Below are 23,604 nucleotides of genomic sequence, written 5' to 3'. Positions count from 1 at the left end.
GAGAAAACCTGGGACAACCCATCAGACAGTAAAGTGCATAATTAGCTGAATCGTTTTGAAAGTTATTGGTACTGGTGGGGGCTACAGAAAAAAACCCAACAAAAATCAGGGAAGGGACAGCTATAAAAATACTTCTAATAAAGTTAGAATTGGTGGAGGTGCTGAAAGGTACTCTATGATGAATACAGAAGCCTTGTGGTCCTAGATGTATCAAGTGACAGCGCCATCTCCTCTTTGGTTCCGATATTGGATTCTAAATAGATCCCTACAAGAGACACTTTGGCTTGGCAGTCACTGGAGTAATAAGCCCCTATTTCCACAATGATGAATATTTCTTCAGGATGTTCGGTCTTGGAGCAAATATATATGTGCACTATATACACTAAATAAGCATACATGGACTTACACTAACTAATGATCATTTCCTCTATGCTGTACATACATGTATCATTTTATAGGTGTAACCTGCACAATTTTGCACCAGTAACCCCCCATTATGTGCATACAGCACAGATCCATGGGTGCCGTGATGTAAGGAAGGAAAAGATGCAGCGGGATTAATGTATGAAGCAGCGCAGGGTTGCTGGGAATGTGAACACGTCTCCCTCTGTATACCTGCAGGTCTGTGATCAGACAGTCGTTCACTGCAGTCCTGCCCTGAATATTAATGTCTCCTGTTCAGCCTCGGCTGCAGAACCTTTCAGAATTCTTCTGCTTTATCGTCTTGTCTTAAACTGTGTTCCAGATCGATACAGCGTGTCGAATTGTATAATTATGTCTTTATGTTTGTGACCCATTATTTAGATTATCCCCAAGTAATGGCAGACGTTACCTCTGCAGTGTTAAAGGGAACCTATCACCAGGAATGTCATATTTAGCTATTGACAGGTTCCGATAGCATCTGCAATGAGGAGTTTAACTCCTCCCAGACCGCCCACCGACAGAAGACACGTGACCGGAGGAGGCTGCACCAATGTCTTTAGACGGCAATTGCTGCGGGAGCAGGACTGGATCTTTGGCTGTCAGAGACACACAAAAAAAGAAAAATTGTGTAAATATTTTCAAAGGGGCTTTTATGACTTCATGGGGGACATTTAAAGTTGCAAAACACACAAACACATAACATATAAATAAATATTTAAAAATGCACATATAATATTCCCCAATTAAAAAAAAAATCACCTGCCATACTATATAAAACATTGCCATAGTCACACACTAGGGAATTTATTTATAATGGTTATTTTCAGCTAATTTGTAAAAATCTATACATTACAAAAATATATATATTTTTCTCCAGTTTTTGTAACCCCCCCCCCCCCCCCAAAACTAAAAATGAAACAACTTGAGCATTGATATGTGATATTTGCTCCAGGGACATCGTCATGTTATATTGATGATCTATTCTTATCTATTCTTACATAATGCAGACGCACGTTATTCATGTGCAGTCCATATTGTATCCACATCCGTTTTTTTCCCATCCGTATCGGATCTGTTTTTTCCCATCCACAGCAAAATAAAAAAAAACAATGGGTTTCTAATCTATTTTATGCCCCAGTTGGTTGCCTAGAGACATTTGAGAAAAAATGGACCACATACGGATGTTATCAGTGCGCCGTCTTTTTCTTTTTGCGGAATTTATTGACTTCTATGGAAGTCCATGGTCTACATGTCAGAAAAAAATACAGACAGTCTGAGCATCTGTGAAAAGAAACAGACGTGTGAACAGAAACATATGAATCGGTGGTTCAGTATGCGATGCGCAAAAATGTAGACAGAAAATATCCGCATAAAATCAGATCTTTGGAAACGTAATAAGCATAGTATCTTAGTACACAAATAGATGTGGTAGAAACTTGTACACATGGAATGATATTTGCTGTATTTTTATTGGCTTTTCAAGGCAAATACTTCTTTTGTTTTGTCTGCAAAACTCGAATGGACCTTTCTTCCTTCCATTCGTAGCCTTCCCTCCGAGCATTAAAAGCCCCTCACCGATAATTTCCAGATAGCGAAAGCAACAATGTGCAGAAAATCAATGCCTGACTAGGAGATCCCATCTGTAACAACAATCTCTTGAAGTGTAAGTCGCCGATTTGACTGTCACTTATCTCTCCCACCGTGGAGAATGACTCCCGTCAGATCAGCCTCGCAGCAGGCGGGATGGCGTCTACATGAGAGGCAATGGTCACTTCTTACATCCTCCACATCACACTCCTCCAAGTCACTGGGAAAATGACATCAATGTCCCGCTTCCCATCACTGGCCGTGCTTCTTGTAGATTTATCAAAGGGACGAGCTGTAAGGGCCTGCAGATACGTTATCACTGGCGTCCAGCTGTTTCCGCAGCTTTTAGCTGCCAGCAGATGAGTTATTGTTCTGTAGAGAACATATTTGATTCAGCTGTAAAATGTCCCGTCTTATATCTGTTATCAGCACATATAGGATGTTATTGGTTATATAGAGGAACTGAGGGGGTTGGACCTGTCCAAAATGTTTACCAATTTCTAAAAATGATGGTATTTTACTACCCAATAGGTAAAATGCAAAGGTCTAATCTCTAAATTTAAGACCTAGGTTGTAGGAATGTTGCATCTTCTCTCCAATCAATCCTAAATCGGAGAACCCAAGCTGCATGTGGGGTCCACATAGGATCCCGGTCTTCATTATGTGAAATGTATAAAAAGACTTTATGCCTTCGAGGTTCCCGATTCCACATTCTTATGTCCCTTTAATGGTTTAACATATTAAATAGATGAATGATGCAATATAAATGTAAATTGGGGATTCACAGGTCCGCACCAGACAGAGGAGCACATGTTTTATAGGCCGCTTTCATGTCCGTTTGGGTGATTTTATGTTGAGCGAGTCACTGCGACTGTTATTACTTCTGTCGTATATTTTTGGTCTCTTCCCAGAAATTGCAGAGAAATGTATTTATGGCTTTATATATGTATATTTGTTATTCCCGTTGACACATTTGCGCAAAATACATGAGTGATTTGTTTATACCGGCGGGATCTTAATTTACATTATGCGTCATCACCCTCTATAGATCTCCCTATTTTTTTTTGCTGCTGCTCGAACAGGAGATGAGTCATGTGCAAGTGAAAAGAAGTCTGCAGATAAAGAGGCGGGACTCAATCTTCATTTACAATTTTGTTTCCTATTTCATTTTTACGTTATCTATGTTATTCTAGCACCCTAAGGTCAGGGTGGGCAGCAGACAAGTGGACAAGGTAAGGAGCACATGCTGCTATCCATATAAAGCAGCAATATACATATTGAATCAAGCACAGGAGCCGTATAGATGTCATTACTACAGGTGATATTGGAAGCCCCTCTATGAAGTCCGCAGCATTGGCACTAGTCTGTGCTGGCCAGAGTGTTCTTAAACCTGACTCATTTTACAGTGGGAATAAATGGGTGATGCGTGCCACATTGTGCCTACACAGTGGTGAACATTGAAGTCTCCTGTTAAATTTATTGGAAGTACAAAATAATGTTAAATGAAATTAACCAGTGGAAAAAAAACCCTACCAATACTCACCTTCGCTCCCCTTCATCTTGATCCGGGTGCTGTCTGTCGCTAGTCTTGACACGCCGGGATCACCTCAAAAAGAAAGTTATAATTAGCAGCACGGAGTGTGAGGACAGGATGTCCAGTACTCCGGGCTGCTAAATATGCACACCCTGCACCTCACTTTCCCAAGCTGAAGGAGGTGATGTCACCTCCTTCTCCAGAATGGGAAAGGTGGGGGTTGTGCATAATTAGCAGCCCGGGGTGCCGGACATCTTGTCCCCATGCTCCGTTCTGCTAATTATTACTTTATTTTCTAGGTGTCAAGACTAGCGATGGACAGCGCCTGGATCAAGATGAAGAGGAGGGGTGGTGAGTATTTGTGGTTTTATTTTGCTTTTTTCTGATTGAATTTCTTTAAGGAAATCTACCATCTCAAATCCATTTTTCTTAGTAGTTAAGAGGTAATTTCCCAATGCTTTCCTCAATCCTATACCAATTTCCCTATTTATTGGAATTCTGGGTGTATGTATTCATTCTTTATTTTATTGATATGCAAATTACTTGCAGAAGACACTGGGTCGTGGAGTAGCCTCTGTGAGCTCTAGGGGCTAAGGCTACTCCACCCCCCTCTGCAGACCTGCCCATTGCACATCCATGCCATGAATGGAGTGGCACGGTCCGTCTACAAGGGAGTTTTGCACATGCAGAGAAGCTCCTGGTCCCCTGCCGGCTTCACTGAGTCACGACAAGCCGGGACCCGTACTCACAAGTGGCATGAACAGACAGGGAGGTGGATTTGCAGGGCTATTCGGGCGTGGCGTAGCCTTTGCCTCGGAAGCTCAAAGAGGCTACTCCAGGCCCTGAGGTAATTTATGTATAAATTAAATAAAGAATTAAAACATATTGGCAGAATTAAAAAAAAAAAGTAAAATCAGTATATGGACGAGGAAAGCAAAAGGAGTCTACCTCTGGAACTACTAAGAAAAGTAGATTCCAGACAGACTTCCTTTAAAGAACTTTAGTTAGAAGTAGAACCTTCATTTCCTTCCAGCAGCCTGTAGTTTCATTTTCCCTGTCTGCTGGTATCTGTAAATGTTCAGAAATCTCTTTAGTCAGAGAAAATTTGTATAAATTGAAATAGGGAAGAAGATGGCGAGAGGGAAGCTGTAATAGGAACCCTCTCTTTGTGTCCATGAGAGAGGAGAAAGTTCATGTTACAGACTCACTTCCTCAGCCCGAGTGTAACCCTATAAGACGTCTATCAATGGATCTCTAAAAGTTACTCTAATCTTGAAAGGGTTAGTAATAGGGAAGATGGATGGGAAGAGGGAAGCTGTAATAAGAACTCTCTATCTGTGTCATGATACACTGTATGTGTGGTACAGCCTGTGTATGAGCCTATAAGAAGTCAGAGATATCAAATGGACTCACTGGACAACAAAAATATTTCTCCAGTAGAATATGTGGATCTTTTGATAGATAGATGTTATGAAACTGGAGACATGTGTGCCCTAAAGGCTCCTTGATGATACTGCCATTTTCTATTCTGACATAGCAATAAGGGGAAATAAATGACCCATCAAACAGGGGCATAAATTGTTTTTAAATGTAGAAATAATACCGCCTAGTAATAAAAATCTTAGCTGTTCATGTCACTGCCGTCATCTATGCAGAAATCCAGATATCATCTAATTCTATCATGGAATATTCTCTGTGACCTCCCCTGCTTCATTACATTTGGATATTCAGCTCTGCTATATCACTACAAGTTATTCTGCCTTTGTTCTAAGCCTTCATTTCTTATGGCCCTTAATTCAGAGGTTACTGCCATATGGTGCTGTCTTATTGATGCCAAAGAAACAATATGGCTTTAGATACTTACATAGAGATCTACAATTCCCAGCCTGGAGGACCTGGCACACCTTCTTGTATCCCCTTATACCAAGATATAATGAGCAGGATTTATAGGGTGCAGAGGTTTTACTTGGAACAGGTCTTCATACTGTATGTCCTCCGATACCCAGAATATGCCAACTGGAAGAATTTTTTGCCAGGTCCTATCCAGACCTTATTTATCAGACTCAATCCCGATACCTTCCTCCCATCAGAATGTTACTACCTAAAGCCTAATTCACTATTTTCATGGATACATCTTCATCTCCTGCAACCTGACACGTGTCTTCCAAAATTATCTTTTTTTTATCTCATATTCACATGTTTCAGGCTGGCACGCTCTTCTGATTCTGATCGGCATAGCGAGGGTGCAGATGGCCATTACCTGGCTAAGTGGTGCTAAACAACTGATGAATTCCTTCATTTTATCCTCTTTAGGTTTTATGTGGTCTTTCTACATTCATGTTTCCATTTTGTGTAAACCTTGATTAAAATAGCTGTATAATAACTATTTTTACTCGTCTTCCTTCATTTGCTCTCAATCCCATGATACCTCAGCACGGCATCACATGACCATTTAGAGACAGAACTATCTGTGCTAGCTCACAATCCCTCATCTTCATTTATATTTTCCATATACAATAAGTACATGGTCAGGGAGGCTGAGCTCTGAGATCCATACTAAAAACTGTGTGACAGGAACCTGTCCAATTATTGTAAGGAACCGTGATAAGAAACTAGGATGCCTGTGATGTGTAACGCATAGATCTCTAGAGTCTTAAAGGGGTTTTCTTGTGGATAGGGGCTAACTTGCTGATTGATGTAGGTCTCAGTGTTGGGTCCCAAACAGATTATGAGAACAATAATGGTCAAAACTATTTGTTGATGGGTGGTCCAATATTTGACCCAGCAGCCTTGAGTACGGGGGTCCATTCAGGCGCAGCCCTAGCACTTGGCATACTTGGCCAAGTGAAAGGGGCGAGAGCTGCTAGGGGCTGTGCATAAGGAATCCGTGGTGGTCAGGGGGGGTGTATCTAATAAATCCATAAGGGGTGAGGTTATTTATAAAAATAACCATGAGGAGGCTGTTTGGTATGTTAAACGAGGGAATATTTTAGGGAACGGGAGACTGTTTTAGTTTCTGCATTTTTAATGCCGCAACGTGAGTTCACTGCAAAGGGGCCCACTGAGGCTCTGTCGCCCAGGGGACTACTGAAACCTGGAGCTGCCCCTGCTGCCATTGCACCCAAATAGAATGGAGAAGCCGGTCATACATGCAAGCTGTCGCTCCACTCTCTGCCCATGAAATTGACAGGGATTGATGATCAAAATACACCATAGAGCAGCAGGGCGCATGCGTGACTGGTTGTTCTACATCCGGGGTCCCATTACTAAGGACCGCCCCAATCATAAAGTTAGTCCTTTCCTGTGGATAGGGGTTCACTTGTTATCAAGGGACAACCCCTTTAAGTAAAGCAAGAGAGAGGCTAGAAGTAGATTCGCACATACACATTCAATGTAACGTACAGACCAGAAACAGATGTGAGATTGGCACAGACAATACAATATGGTACAGGGCAAACTTTAGTTTTAGCTTAAGCCTCCTTTTAACTTGGCAGGATTTGGATTAATGGGGGATTCTTATGTATAGTATTTATCACACATCCTCAGGGTGTACCATAAATACATGATAAATATATAAGGTCCACCGACCCACTTCTAAGGAGAGTTGGTTTTGCATACAAGTCAATGGAGGTCATGTATCTTTATTTCTGCTGTTTTTTTTCTTTGATTTTAGAGACTTTTCTTATTTTTGCGACATTTCACTAAGACTTTTGCTGTTGTTTCTCAAGTACGATTTTGTCTGCACCTTTTTCTGGGCCTTATGTATCTTTATTTTCCAGATGTTCCATGTGACATTTGCCTTATGTATCATTTTTTACCTATTTTTGCTACATTTTAGGTGCAAATCATCCCAAGGTCCAGGACAGGTGCAGAGGAAGGATTGTGTGCACCACTGAAGTACAGCTACATAGCTACTAGCCATGCAAGGGCATTATACAGCGTATGGCCGGATATGACTTTTTTTTTTTCAACATGTAAATTGTAATTACGGTAGTTCACTTCCTTTTAATGTTTAAAAATTTGCACATAAACCTGCTGGGCATTAAAAGTTTAGGCTACTGCTTTTTTCTTATTTCTTTTTCTAAAGTTGCGGTTACACATGGCATTTGCAATACATTTTTAAATGCAATGCAGAAACGCACACATTTTACATGTTACCATGCATTTGACTGGTTAGAAAGGGTTTTTTCTTCATTGCTGGAAGTGTAAGCAGCTGTGAAAATGTTAACGTAGCTGCTTACACTTTCAACAATGAAGAGAAACGCTTTCTAAGCAGCCAAAAGCATGGTAACATGTAAAACTTGTGCGTTTCTACAAGGCATTTAAAAAGCATTCCCAAACGGCAGGTGTGACTGTATCCTAATATAACGTCATCTACCTGGGGTGTGGATAGAGTCCACTCCTGCATATAACCCCCTTACATGGCTTGTGTCCATGTGAATTTGAGACTTTTTGCAACGAAACATCTCAAACAGAAAAAAAAGACATGATCGTACATAACATGCAAAATAGACCTGCCATGTCTGAATTATGCCAGACATAAACGAAGTAAAAGTTACAATTACTGGGCGACTTTTGATGCATTGTTGGCCAGAACAACAATAGGCATACATGGTGTGATAAATCTTCCCCAATGTTCGGGCCTGATTGTCTCTCCTTATATAATACCACCATCCAGTGACTGGCAGCGCTCGTTACGAGCGTCTGGTATGGCAGTGCCAGGGCAATCAGCAGACATCATTACAGTCTATTACTTATTTTGCTGCTTGGTCCTGATGCATTAAAACTGACATGGCCTCCTAATGAAAGTACACAGACAATAGAAGCGCCCGGCGCTGAGCTCAGGAGACGGATGACAAGTCCGGAGGCTTTCTATGCGGCCACAGTAAATGATTCAGGTCTCATTGTTGTTTGGCCGGCGGCTTCATAACAAGCTGAGCCGCACATTGTTTTATTTTTTGGGGATTTTTCTTCCCCCCTCAATGGCCAATGAAGATCCTGGCGCAGAGACAAGCACCTGATCTGTAATAAATAGATAGAAAAGTCAAGGGTAGGAGGAGATGGACAGCGAAAATAAATTCCTGCCAGCGGTCTCCGGATACTGATAAATGACATGTCAGCAGCCACAGCGTGAAATGAGGATGAGGTGCTGATCACTTTTACATGATCTACTGGCAGGGGCCGCACTACCCGCGGCCATAATGAGATTCCCCCGGCCCCATACACATGATGAATGGGAATCCTTCCCTTTGATCCTGATGCTGTATTTTGTATATTATTTGCCGGCTTTCAGTCTCATTAGGAGAGACAGGTTGTCAGGAGCACACGGCGGCTCAACCCCGGGCTGGGTGACATGGGGTGGGCATGGCGCATAATGGCGCAGGTGGATTGGAACTTGTTGTTTTTAGGGTCCGCATGATGAATGGAGCTGATGCTTCATCATTAGGAGAGTGGAGACATTTATGTTAAATACCAGCGTTGTCAGCAGCCAGAAATAAGGGAGTCAATCGTTTTCTGTAACGTTATGGATAGCTCCAAAAGTTTAAAGGGGTTGGCCACTTTTCCTCATGTTCTTTATAAGGTGTGTGTAAGTGTGTGGGGGGGGGGGGCAGGATATTAGGTAATTTACCAATATACATCTATTAAAAATTCTGCACAGCTTTCTTGATATGTAAAGTGAAGCCTCCTGTCTTTACGTCATCAGCCAGACATTCCTGTCCATAAAATAGCAGCAGATGGAGGGTCATGTGACTTCTATCTGGCCATGAGCAATCGCCCTGCCTTGATTTTATGAAAGTATTCATGAATATAAGATTACAATGTGCACATGTAAAAGCTGTATTAAAGTGTATGGTAGGAACGATCAGACCTCATAGGGTTAAAGTACCGTAGAGGGTCTAAAAAATTCAAAAATAAAAAAACTGATATAAAAAAATGACAGTAAAAATCACAAACATGTTAGGTCCCAAAATGCCGATCTATCAAAATATATACATGGTTATTGATGGCGGTGAACCACATAATGGAAAATAGCGGCCAAATGTCCGAAAAGCAACTTTTACAGCATTTTACATAACTTAAAAGATTTTATAAAAAGTGATCAATAGGGCACATAGTCCTGAAAATGGAATTGCTATACTATATACAGCAGATAGGGGCTAACTTGGTACAAACCATTTAAAGGGCATCTACCAAGATGAAACTGTATGCAAATATGCCTCAGGGGTTCCATGCTCCATTCATACCAATGAAGCTTGGAGCCCCTCAGGCTCATTTGCCTACAGTCCTGGTGGTAGATGCCCTTTAAAAATAACCTTTTACATATTATGACAATCATTTTAATGAGAACTCTGCCCCAAGAATGCAGATGCATTGTGATACCTTGTTGTTGCTACATTGTATCAGATCACTAAGGCGCAGGATTTCTTAAAAGGTGAATGGGGACGTTCATGCGGCCGCAAATGACGGCCCCAAAGACGGCAGTGGTGGCCCGGTGGCATGGTGCTACACATGTATGTGGCACCATTCCACGCTGTACACCGAAAAAAGATAGGACATGCTCTATCTTTTTGGCCCCGCTGTGCTGTTTTCTATGGAGGGAGGAGGGGCCACCTCCTTCTCCTCTCCAGCACACGGCGGTGTGTGAATAAACCCTTAAAAGCAGCTTCTGTTTAGTTGCCCCAGACTCATTTTTGTCATAAATTCTGTGGGTTTTGCACCATTTTCGGAGACCTTTGTGAGTATATATGGTAGGGCTGTGACTATATACAGTACGTGTAGGCAGCTTATATATGGGGTACAATATAGAAATCACTGGCAGACTCTGTGTACTAGAAACTCTTTGGTAAAATGGTATACGAGGGCATTATCTGGCGGCATATGGTATATGATGACACTTTATATATATATATATGATAGTCCTCTAAGATTGTTTAACGCGGAGCTGCAGATATCTGGTGAAACTCTCTAAAAAATTGCATCCTTAGAGCGCTATATCTTTGTGCTTTCTTCTATTGTTGCCAGTAATACATTGCAGAAGGCACCAAGGTCAGTTGTGTTTTATCTACTCACTCAAGGAAATGCTTTATTATATTCCTAATTATGCAAATCCACTAAGAAACTGCATATGCCATTAGTTATATTATTTGCATAATGTCTGGTTATAAGAAGCGCTCGCCTGCATGCAGAGCATCACAGGAGGGGATCACAGGAGGGGATCACAGGAGGGGATCACAGGATTAGATCACAGGAAGGGGATCACAGGGGGGATCTGTGAAGGGGATCACAGGAGGGGATCACAGGAGGGGATCACAGGATTGGATCACAGGAAGGGGATCACAGGGGGGATCTGTGAAGGGGATCACAGGAGGGGGATCACAGGATTGGATCACAGGAAGGGGATCACAGGAGAGGATCACAGGAGGGGATCACAGGAGGGGGATAACCGGAGGGGATCACAGGAGGGGATCTGTATCACAGGAGGGGTTAACAGGAGGGGATCACAGGAGGGGGATCTGTAGAGGGGATCACAGGAGGGGATCTGTATCACAGGAGGGGATCACAGGAGAGGATCTGTAGAAGGGATCACAGGAGGGGATCTGTATAGGGGATCACAGGAGGGGGATCTGTAGAGGGGATCACAGGAGGGGGATCTGTAGAGGGGATCACAGGAGGGGGATCTGTAGAGGGGATCACAGGAGGGGGATCTGTAGAGGGGATCACAGGAGGAGATCTGTAGAGGAGATCACAGGAGGGATCTGTAGAAGAGATCACAGGAGGGATCTGTAGAAGAGATCACAGGAGGGATCTGTAGAGGAGATCACAGGAGGGGGATCTGTAGAGGAGATCACAGGAGGGGGATCTGTAGCGGAGATCACAGGAGGGATCTGTAGAAGAGATCACAGGAGGGATCTGTAGAAGAGATCACAGGAGGGATCTGTAGAGGAGATCACAGGAGGGGGAGCTGTAGAGGAGATCACAGGAGGGGGATCTGTAGAGGGGATCACAGGAGGGGGATCTGTAGAGGGGATCACAGGAGGGGGATCTGTAGAGGGGATCACAGGAGGGGGATCACAGGAGGGGGATCTGTAGAGGGGATCACAGGAGGAGATCTGTAGAGGGGATCTTTGGAGGAGATCACAGGAGGGGGATCTGTAGCGGAGATCACAGGAGGGATCTGTAGAAGAGATCACAGGAGGGGATCTGTAGAGGAGATCACAGGAGGGGGATCTGTAGAGGAGATCACAGGAGGGATCTGTAGAAGAGATCACAGGAGGGGATCTGTAGAGGAGATCACAGGAGGGGGATCTGTAGCGGAGATCACAGGAGGGGGATCTGTAGCGGAGATCACAGGAGGGGGATCTGTAGCGGAGATCACAGGAAGGATCTGTAGAAGAGATCACAGGAGGGGATCTGTAGAGGAGATCACAGGAGGGGGATCTGTAGAAGAGATCACAGGAGGGGATCTGTAGAGGAGATCACAGGAGGGGGATCTGTAGCGGAGATCACAGGAGGGATCTGTAGAAGAGATCACAGGAGGGGATCTGTAGCGGAGATCACAGGAGGGGATCTGTAGAGGAGATCACAGGAGGGGGATCTGTAGCGGAGATCACAGGAGGGATCTGTAGAAGAGATCACAGGAGGGGATCTGTAGAGGAGATCACAGGAGGGGGATCTGTAGAGGAGATCACAGGAGGGGGATCTGTAGAGGAGATCACAGGAGGGATCTGTAGAAGAGATCACAGGAGGGGATCTGTAGAGGTGTATACCTCTGATTACACTACATGATCACAATATTGGACACCTGATTTACTGGACTGCAGTGTTGGCACCTGATGCCAGTCCCATCAATATTGCGGCAAACTATTTGCCTGCTTTGTATTACAATTCAGCAGTAATTGTAGCATTTCCCATCCCGGCTCCATCTCCTGACAAGACAGTTGTGGCGGTGTATGAGGCTGTGTCTCGCTGTGATTTATTGGGTATTTGTGATTGTGTAGTTACTAGTTACATCTTCCTCCCATTCCGATGAATTGCTGCCACCCTGTGTAACCTTGCCAGTGATGAAATGCATTCACCTTAGGAACATTGCAGAATATTAAATCATATTGATTCTGTGTAAAGCTACATAGAATACTATTGAAGAGACTGAGGACATGCGGAAATGTTCCTCCTTTGATAATGGAGTCAAGTAAAGGCCAGGTTTGTGTTATTTATTGTCTTTTTACTCTCCATATTAGGCTTTGCGCTACTGTTCATTTGTATTATTTCGATGGCCTCTATGGCCGTTATTGTTATGAGTCCTGTCATCCTTTCATATGGTAAAGGGACTGTCACTACAACCTTGTGTTCTACAAGGAATGGAAAGAAAGTAGTAAGATTCTGACCACGTTGTGTCTTTCTAAGAGCAGGAGCCTGAAGTATCATCGGAAGAAAACTATAGAGACCCTCAAATATGTGTACGGTATATCGTGTGGTGTAGGGAGAGTACTTAAAATAGAGATGGGATTGGTGGTGAAGGTTTGGCTCTCATCACAGCTGTCATAGAGAGGAGAGTCCATCCACTGTGGTCCCTCAGTTTCTACATATATACAAGAAGAAATCTGAGTTCTTTTGAAACATTTTGGAGGAATCGTGTAGAGCTTGACTATTTGTACTCAAGTGACAATATGATTCCTCTGTACCTCTGTATAAGGGGAGTATAGGCCACCAGCCGGGGCTGCTCCATGTAAGCTGAGGGAATTGACTACCTATATGGGAACTCAGAACAATAGTCCAACAGTGTAATGGACGACATTCACAATGAGATACCCCCAAAACATGATAATCTGCTGGCAGCATGCTGTAGAGCACCCATATTAATTCCCATTTTAATCCATATGCTAATGAGGATATTAGTGCACCAAGGTCATATCCTAAACAGCTAGAGCACAGCTATTTCTGCCTGGACCACTACCCTCTTAGTCAGATAAGCAGTAGATTCATCTTGTGAGAAGCATGAGGCTACATAGGAAGAGTAGGGCAATCATTAATGCTGGAATAGCAGTGCTCTGGGGTGCGGAGGACATGCCCCAGATACACCAAGTGCCGCATTAGCATATGGATTAAACTGGGAATATCTTACTTGGTGGTGGTGGCAGGACTCCCTTTTAATTGTTTATTCTCTTTAGTGTTTTGAATGGCATCAACCACCAGCAGCAGCTGATTTTTCTTTATTCCTTACCTTAATTTACACCTCTGTACTTTTAATATTGGCTATGTATTTTTTTTTAGTTTTAGCTCTTTGCCTCTGTGGCAGACATTGCAAACTTACACTTTTCTCAATAATACTATGGGACAACAAGCATGATTCTCCTTATCAGCACAGAGGATTCATTTTCTTCCCGAACCATTTAAGAGCCTTAAAGGAACACTGCAGTCACAGCTGATACATTGGGGGTCATTTACTAAGGGCCCGATTCGCGTTTTCCCGACGTGTTACCCGAATATTTCCAATTTGCGCCGATTGTACCTGAATTGCCCCGGGATTTTGGTGCACGTGATCGGATTGTGGCGCATCGGCGCCGGCATGCACGCGACAGAAATCGGGGGGCGTGCCCGAACGAAAACCCGACGTATTCGGAAAAACCACAGCATTTAAGAACGGAAAATGTGTCGCTCGGGACGCGCTTACCTTCACTCAGACGGCCTCGGTGAATTCCGGCGCGTTAAAATGCTTTTCAGCGCAGCAGCGCCACCTACTGGACGGCGGAGGAACTACCTTATTAAATCCCGGCCGGACCCGAATCCAGCGCAGAGAACGCGCCGCTGGATCGCGAATGGACCGGGTAAGTAAATCTGCCCCATTGAATTACACCTTGTGCAGGACCTGAAGGGAGGAGCAGGACTCCAGGTTCTAGGAATATAATGGAAATGAGTCCTGCTCCTCCCTTCAGGCTCTGTATTATTCAATGAACCAGCTGTGACTGGAGTTTAATAGTATGGTACTGTGACTATGACTACTGACACATCAGACATCTAATAGTTGGAGTCCATTTCACCTCTGACTTTTATAACTTCACAATGGCCTATTCCAATGCACTAATATCTGGTTACCCAGATTTTATGCTTATTAGTAAAGGCATAAAGTACAAAATCCACATGATAAAACCACAAGCATTGAGGTCAGCGTGATACAGTGTGTATGTCTTGTTACATAACATAGATGTAATAGAGTAAGTATTGTAGAGAGAGTGTAAGGTGCTGACTGTGTGTGGTCAGATGTACGATCCCCCCTGAAGTATCACAATCTGACCACATTAAAGCGTCTGTGGCCTCTTCCAATATTTGCTTTGCTTTGAACTCGTGGCATGGTACAAGTGCAAACACCGATGACAGCCGAAAATGAGAGATCTAATAATTAATAAGGGATGATGTGATTGTGATGACAGGTGAAATATGCTGCAGTACAAGTGCCTCTGCCTTGTAGTAACTTGTTCCAGATGAAGGCAGAGACTATTGGCAAACCCTTCTATGTGCTGGGGAATGGCCAAGAATGTGGCGGATACCTTGTTGCTTGTCTGGGATGTGCTGAACAGAAGCCATGGGGGAGAATAGACGTATTGTACAGACCCTTCTGATTCTCATCTTATATAATAATCTTGTCTCGTCTGGACAGAAAATGTATGCTATGGAGTGGTATTACACTATGACATATCACAAGGTATAGTTCTGAATACAGCAGATTTCCTTAATTAAAGGGAACCTGTCACCACATTTTTTATAAATACAGCCAGGTACAGGTTCCCATAGAGCCCTATTAATTAACCGACACCTTCTTATAGCTAAAATTTGTTTCCCTCAGATCCCCAAATAATCAACTTCATAATTTTACATGGTATGCAGGGATATCTATAGCTGAATCCAGAAGCTCATCCTCATGCTTTCTCAGCATGCAGCAGTAATGTCATGTGACCAGGTGACATCATCGCGGGTCCTTTAGCCTCCTAACATAAGCAAACTGTACACCATACATATATCTGAGCACATGAAATCACAGCATGCCTACATGGAGTCTACTAACAAGGCTCCTTAAAGGGAACCAACCACCACAAATCTACCTATAAAGGTAGATCGGGTGGTAGGTGGATCAATGGGACGTGAGGATAGCCCTTTTAAGGGCTAATCCTCACGTCCCCACACTTTTTTGTTAACTTTTATTTCGGGCACTGCTCTGAAACAGGCGCGGGCCTGCTATTCTGCGCATACGGCAGGATTGCCGGACGAGGGCGCGTAGCTGCGCGCCGAAGATGGTGAGTAGGAGGGGAAAAGAGGCTACCGGCGCGTGGAGTAGCCGCCTCGTGTAACCTCAGATGCGGCTACTCCACGCCCCAGCAGCCGCATAAGTAAATTTGCATAGAAGTTTAATAAAAGTTAACAAAAAAGTGTGGGGACGTGAGGATTAGCCCTTAAAAGGGCTATCCTAACGTCCCATTGATCCACCTACCACCCAATCTACCTTTATAGGTAGATTTGTGGTGGTAGGTTCCCTTTAATAATAATAATAATTCTCTATTTATATAGCGCCCACAGATTCCACAGCGCTGCACAGAGCTTGCCAATTCAGTCCTTACTTGTTGGCTACCATTGGTTGTGAGTAAATAGCCCTATGAATGGATATGTATGGCAGTACTAGTATCATCTTCATCTGCTCATCTGGATCTGTGCTGCGTTGTGCAACCTGGTGTTTTTGGGAGTTCTTCAAATCACTAAAAAAATGTTATATTTAGTTCCTCTTTTATTACATCCACCTACAAAGCTCAAAGATGAATAATGTTTATTGCAGGAATAACTCATATGGGGGGGAACATTCTCCACATTATATTAGGACATTGCATGTGGCTGGAAATGTGGAGGGATAAGATGCAGATGAGCTCCATAATTTGAGAAATTGTGCATTTCCTGTTCCTGGCGATTATTAGAGGAGAGTACAAATATAATTTTTATTATTTACTGCAAACAAAGTTAACCAAACTTGAACTCCTTATTTCTGCTGCACCTTACTGCCCCCGTGTGGATATATATGGTAGTGTAGTGAGGTCCAGTTACACACCACTGTTGTTTATGCTTTGTGCTTTCCATTCATTGGATTTTCTCCTATGACTTTAGCCGAGAGGTGAATACAGAAAAGGCTGATGGAAAATTGTTGGAGTAATATAGTATAATATACAATTTTAGTTAATATTTGGTCCCAGATGGATTGTGTGGATTATTGTTGTGAGATTTGGTGGTCAAAGGTTTAGCACTAGGGAAGGCTCTGACTCTGAGCAGCATTAGGACCTCTGGAGAATAAAATGGGCTGTAACATGTCATAATTAAAAGCTGACACCTAAGACTGAAACCTCAGTGATTTCCTTGGATGCATCTAGAAGTGTCTCCATTCCATTAACTTACCTTTGGTGTTCCATGCTAGTAGGAAAGTTTAGCCTATTTGTCTTGGAATTTCCTACAGTAATAATTCTTTATTTATATAGCGCACACAGATTACGCAGCGCTGTACAGTGCTTTCCAAATCGGTCCGTGTCCCCAATGGGGCTCACAATCTCATCACCTACCAGTATGTTTTGGAGTGTGGGAGGAAACCTTAGGACCTGGAGGAAAGCCATGTAAACATACAAACTCTTTGCAGATGTAAACGTGGATTGGACTTGAACCCAGGTCCCCAGTGCTGCACGGCTGTAGTGCTAACCACTGAGCCACTGTGCTACTCCTAAGGAGTACATCATAATACATAGGAAACATGGGAAGGAATAGACAATCACATATAATAAGATCAAAGATTTTTACGATTCATTGTCTGGAATAATTTAAAAAGAAAACCCATACATTATAATACAACTCATATATCATAGGCTAGAATAATAAAAAAGATTATGTAATGTGAAACATGTACTGAGCTGTGCTCACCAAGTCAGAACTTGAAGTTACTGACCCGAATGCAAAATCTGTACCAGGCCCCCGACTATAATATATTGTTATAATACTGGTCTCTTTGTATGGGGAGGAGGAGCCCCATAGGTTCTCTAGAGCTAAGGCAGAACAGGAAGTGATCCACTGCATTTTCCTGCAGGCGCCACTAGGGGGAATCAAAAGTTACCAATTGAATTGTATTAATTTGTATCCACTGAGCTCCCTCTAGTGGTCTATTCAGGCAGCTGGATTTAGAGCATGGATATATACGGCATCAATATAACCTAGTGAAAATGATGGCATAAGACAGAGTTTTATATCTGTATAGATCCTTGCTAATAAATAAGGACATAATAATGGTATATTGATGTCTATGTAATGGAAGCAGCTGTAATATGTGGATACATGACAAGTATTTTTTTCTCTTTTGTTTCTGCAGTGTTTATCATGGCATCGGGACTCTTGGTCTATCCCTTTGGCCTCAACTCAGCGACTGTGAAGAAGTACTGTGAGAGCTCAAGTATATACTATGCAGGAGACTGTCAGATGGGATGGGGCTACATGCTTGCCATTGTTGGGGTCATGTTATCTGTGTTTTTGCCATTCTTTGCTAAATATGCACCAAAAGAACACATATCCCCAACCCCGATCCCTACTATTTTATAGTATATATATATTTTTTGCGAACAAGAAAGTTCCTGTCTACAGATGACGGATAGACAAAGGTATTAGAGCACTTCCCAGCAGCATATAGATCTGATTGATATTGCATTGAGCGTCTTCCTGAAGCATGACAAGGAAAATTACTTCTGACTGATTTTCTTAGGTTTCCTAATGCTTCCTCTTTATTTTAGTATGGCTACCCCCCAATCATCTCATGCCCACTTATTAAAAATTCTGTGATGGAAGCCAGACGTCAAAGACCATGAGATCACAAGTTACATCGTCACATATACATGTAGGGTCTTATCCGGTGTCCATAGTTAACAACCTATGTCCTTCTATATCCTTAGCTACACTGCAGATATGGAAAGGTCTCTATGTTGGATCTCATCCAGTGTCCATAGTATACAACCAATATCCTTAAATTTCCTTAGCTACACTGCAAATATGGCCAATTAGGAGCCTCTATGAAGCAATCCCACTTAGAGTAGACATCTCCTAGGACCTAGAGTATCACATTATAATTGTGTTCCGAAAAGCCATATGACACATATAATAGAATTCAGTGAGCCAAGAAAAAATAGTAAGACAGAACTTTTTCTCCTGGGTTCTGTGTATATTTAACATGACATTATTTGGTGATATAGTGTATCAGTAATGCAGCGTTGGTTGTGATAACTTATCAGGGATATGGTTGTTGGATAAACTTTTAATCTTTCCATATACAGTTATACCAAACTGAGTTTAAAATATAGGGTTGGCAGAAATCCTTTGTTGTTGAAAGGGTTTTTCTGAAGATCATTAGATCACACGAGTTTCCACTACTGGGAACCACAGCACAAAACTTACCTGTGAGGCAACACTACATTTTTAATTTCCCTGTACCACAGGTAAAACATAGCAGCACTTAGTTCTAATTGAAATCAGTGGACTGAGCATGTGCTACGTATAGGCAAGACATGCACTGCGCACAGCCTATACTATTCCTCCACTTAGCAGGTTTTCCTTCTTCTTATAACATCCATCTCACAACAAGCTGCTCCTATCTCTATGGAGCTGACGGAAATTACGTGCTGGCACGTGCCTCCTGATACAGGTTCCATTCTTCATTTTGGTTCTAACAGTTTAGTTGTTAAGAAAAATATCTTTTAAAATTATGCAAGTGAGCATCAGGGGCTTCTGGGACATAGCCATAGGACATTCTAGCTCCATTATCTGAAGCGTGAATAATCAGCAGGCAATTGAGCCAGGAGGGGCTTCTGTGATGTAGCAAGGAGCCCCTCAAGCTCATTTACATAAATTTAAGAGATGTTTTTCTCCAAAACGAAGCTATAGGAAACAAAACAAAAAACAGATTCTGTTCCAGGAGGTACATGTCAGCATGTAAGCATGCTTGGTTTAGATACACTGTATCCCCGTGATAGATTTACTTTAAGTGGGTTTTTGCCTGTGCTTTGGGCACTCAGTAATAAGTTCCAGGACAGTGATGGTGAATTGTCATATAGGGCAAGAATTTTCTAGAATTTTGCTACCAGGAGCATAGTTTGGGGCAATTTCTCTGAGAGGAGGTACCTTTATATGTACCACTAGGGACACAATGGCTGACTTTGCCAGAACATTGACCCAGGTCTGTCTTCTAGGCATTATGACTTGTTATGAAGTGAGGTCAGGGGTTATGACGACCCTCGTGTACAGGCCAGTCACAGGCTGCAGTAAATGGCGCTGTGTGCTGTGTTATTAATCCATCTCTCTTTGCTACAATTACTAATATTATACAGAGCTCTAACATAAATCTGTATTCTGTGCTCAGGTTTAAGACTCCAGCAACACATTACAGGCTTAAATACAAGCGGACACCCGGAAATACACAAAATCCAATCTTTCTCCGTTTGATTAACGCTGGTTATACTGTCAGCAAATGGGAAATCTATTTTTATTGACAAATGTGATTTTATTTACCTGCCACGACCAAAGAAAAAAATCCAGAAGGCCCTTATATTATATTACAGTGTAGACAATACTCATAAACTGTCCTGCAAGGATAGAGGTGGGGGAAGGAGCTGAGCAGGTTTATGTCTAGTTCATGGTCTGCTATACACATAAGACAGCAGTCACCTCACCAGCCGACCCATAAACAGGAATTTATTGAGTTGTTCTTATAACGAGTTAGTAAGTTATCTCTTTCCACACTATAAGGGATAACAAGCTGATCTGTGGGGGCCTGAGTACTGGGATCCCCAACTATTCGGAAAACAGGGGTCCTGGGTGGAGCAGCAGGATGAGCATGTGTGCTGCCACTTCATTCAGGGAGTGCGCTCTGCATCTTTTGCACTCACATTCTCTCTCTATGTAAGTGCTGGAAATGCGTGAGCGCTGTGCTTAGCAATTTCTGACCCTACCATACTAGTAAATGGAGCAGCAGGACTGATGCTTGACCTACCACTCCACATATTAGTGAAAATGGACCCCTGTTCTCCAGGTTGCAGGGGGTTTCGTACTCATGATCAGTGGGGGTCCCAGCTGTCAGACCCTCACCAGTCAACTTGTTATAACCTATCCTTCGGATTGGGCATAGTTTACAATCCTGGTACAATCATTTAAGCTCATGGGAGAGATTTATCAGAAGTGTCTGAGGTAAAACTGTTCTTGTTACTCATGGAAACCAATCAGAGCTCAGCTTTAATTTTATAAACAGCCGTGGGAAAATGAAAGCTGAGCCCTGATTGGTTGCCATGTGCAACTAGGACAGTTCTATTTTCAGACACTTCAGATAAATTTCCCCCTATTATAGTTTATATGCCTGCAAAACATTTGTCAATTCCGTTGTGGCTAAATGGATACTTTACTGGACACTTTAACATTCACAAACTCAATAAAGTCTAAATATACTGTAAGAACTTTTACATGGACCTACCTGGTTAAAGGAACCCTCCTGTCACAGCTGATTCATTGAATTATACCTTGAGCAGGGCCCGAAGGGAGAAGCAGGACTCCAGAATGTAGGAATACAATGAGAATGTGTCCTGCTCCTCCCTTCACCCTGCGTTAGGTATTATTCAATGAATTAGTTATGACTGGAGTGTCCCTTTAATAGTTCATCTTACTTCTGCTGGCTTCCCTTCACAGAACTTGATTCAGTATTAAACAACAAATCATGCCCTGCCCCTTTAATGTATATATGTTATATGGTTTATTAATATTGAATTGGAATAATACACTTGAACACATCATTTTGATTACTTACTGTATATAATTTTTGGAAAGGAGCTATGGAAAGTCAAAGAAAATCGGTTCTCCCTGGTGGGCTGCTTCTGTGTGCCACAGCAGATCTCAGTAATGCGACCACTGATAGTTGTCATGTAATCTGATCATTGTAATGTGATCTGCTATGGGATGTAAGAAGATGTCACTTGTAACAACTGATGGTAAACAGACTGAGAGATTTACATCTATGAAGGAAAAGTTGCCACCTAACCATCCTGTGCCTTTATTAAAAAAAAAGATCAATTGAACAAATTGTTATGTTCCAGGGATGTTTATTAACCGCAAGATCTTGTACATTCTGTAAGATACTATTTCGATTCTGTATTTGTCTGTTTGCAGCAGTTCGGTGGATATTTGTAAAAATAAAAAAAACATAAAATATTCAAGTCATGTTCCTTTTTAGTGTCTTCTAATAATAATAAAGAAAAAAATGTCTCTTATTTTACTTTTTATTTATACTCAGATGTTTGGATTATGATGTAATAAACTGGTAACTAAAATATATTTTTCATTGATTTTGTCACACTAATAAAGTACTTTTTATTCAAGAGGCTTATTAATTTATTTTTATTAGGAGAATGAGAATCTACGTATGCACCATACATATCATTTCTAATGACAAACATGAAACTCCTCTGGGGGTCATGTATACGCACTGGTATCACCTATGAGCTGAGTTCTGGTGTGGCCTGAGGTTGTGTCACAGCAAGTGGTGGAAATAGCACAGAGTTACATAAAGTGGCTGCGTCATGAAAACCCCACCTACTGCTCTGCGTTAAGGAGATGCCTGCACCCTGCTTTCTCGTTTCAAATCTCGTACATGCGCAGTGCGCTCATTATCTCCTCTCTGGCCTGTGCGTATCCGGAGGGAGAAACGCCAAACGCAAAAAAATGTCACATTTTTGCTCAGCTACAGCAAATTGTTGTAACTCAATGTGGCATATGTATTATCGTATATGCGCCAAAAAAAGTGTCGGGAACTCACGTTTTCTTTTGGCGCAAAAGTGTTGCGGATCATTTTAATGTATACCCAATAAGAAAAGCGAACTCGAAAATAGTTAATTAAAATCTTATACCTTTTATTTCTTAATACATAAAACCAAAGACAAACATTAACTTCATCAGATTAAAAGAAAATGATCCCAAGTTGATGGAGTAGACTTTCAGCAATTCATTCCTATGTTATATTTTCGATGTGCCCTTACACATTTATACAGGACAATAAGGTGCAACGAGTGCTAGGTAATAAAGTGCATTCTTTACATTTACAATCTATAGTATAGGGATTATTACCTTTTTGCGGCTGTTAGTCTGCCCCGCGCCCCGACGCGCGTTTCGCTTGCTGCTTCCTCAGGAGGCGTCCTGAGGAAGCAGCAAGCGAAACGCGCGTCGGGGCGCGGGGCAGACTAACAGCCGCAAAAAGGTAATAATCCCTATACTATAGATTGTAAATGTAAAGAATGCACTTTATTACCTAGCACTCGTTGCACCTTATTGTCCTGTATAAATGTGTAAGGGCACATCGAAAATATAACATAGGAATGAATTGCTGAAAGTCTACTCCATCAACTTGGGATCATTTTCTTTTAATCTGATGAAGTTAATGTTTGTCTTTGGTTTTATGTATTAAGAAATAAAAGGTATAAGATTTTAATTAACTATTTTCGAGTTCGCTTTTCTTATTGGGTATCTATTGAAATATGAAGGTGAATTCCCCTGAATAATATTATAGGACATATTGTTGTTTGGGTACATTTTAATGTGTTTGCGCCAAAAAGAACAGATGTTTCCGACTATCTCGACTCGTACATCTTTTTCTTTTTTTTTTGCAAGTGGGCGTGGCCTATATTTCCCACACCATCCACCACTTTATGTTGAGTTTGTTGGCTTTTTTAGGCGCAATTTTTGGCGCAGAACAGACCAGGGAAAAAAATAGTCTGAAATCATAAGAAAAACAGGCGCACCCCATGTAAGATTTTGGCACACAACTCATTTGTGCCAACATTTTTATGGCACCCGACTGATTAGTTCCGTCTGAGCATTAATTACTTACAGCCGTGGACTACTTAAATACATCGGGCTGTGCTTTCCGTAGTCTGATTTCAGATGCCGACTGTCGAGGTTGCGATGGGATTAATAAATCCCCCCCCAATGGGTTCTCTGCTTTGGACCAACCCAACCTTGAC

At 42.2% G+C, this 23,604-nt stretch overlaps 1 protein-coding gene across 1 annotated transcript in view; it reads left to right on the top strand.

Annotated features, from left to right (window-relative positions):
• Window positions 1-21,966, top strand: part of LOC140119422 (LHFPL tetraspan subfamily member 7 protein-like) — a 129,718-nt gene extending 107,752 nt beyond the window's left edge. Inside the window, exon 3 of the mRNA XM_072138431.1 lies at window positions 17,931-21,966. Within this exon, the coding sequence (XP_071994532.1) occupies window positions 17,931-18,157 (227 nt within the window). The 3' untranslated portion in view covers window positions 18,158-21,966. The remainder of the gene's footprint in view (window positions 1-17,930) is intronic.
• The last annotated feature ends 1,638 nt before the right edge of the window (window positions 21,967-23,604 follow it).

Source organism: Engystomops pustulosus, chromosome 2 (assembly GCF_040894005.1).
Source record: "Engystomops pustulosus chromosome 2, aEngPut4.maternal, whole genome shotgun sequence".
Taxonomy (NCBI): Eukaryota; Metazoa; Chordata; class Amphibia; order Anura; family Leptodactylidae; genus Engystomops; species Engystomops pustulosus.
The sequence above is the reverse complement of the archived record's forward strand: the minus strand, read 5'-3'. Positions and strand labels throughout refer to the sequence as shown.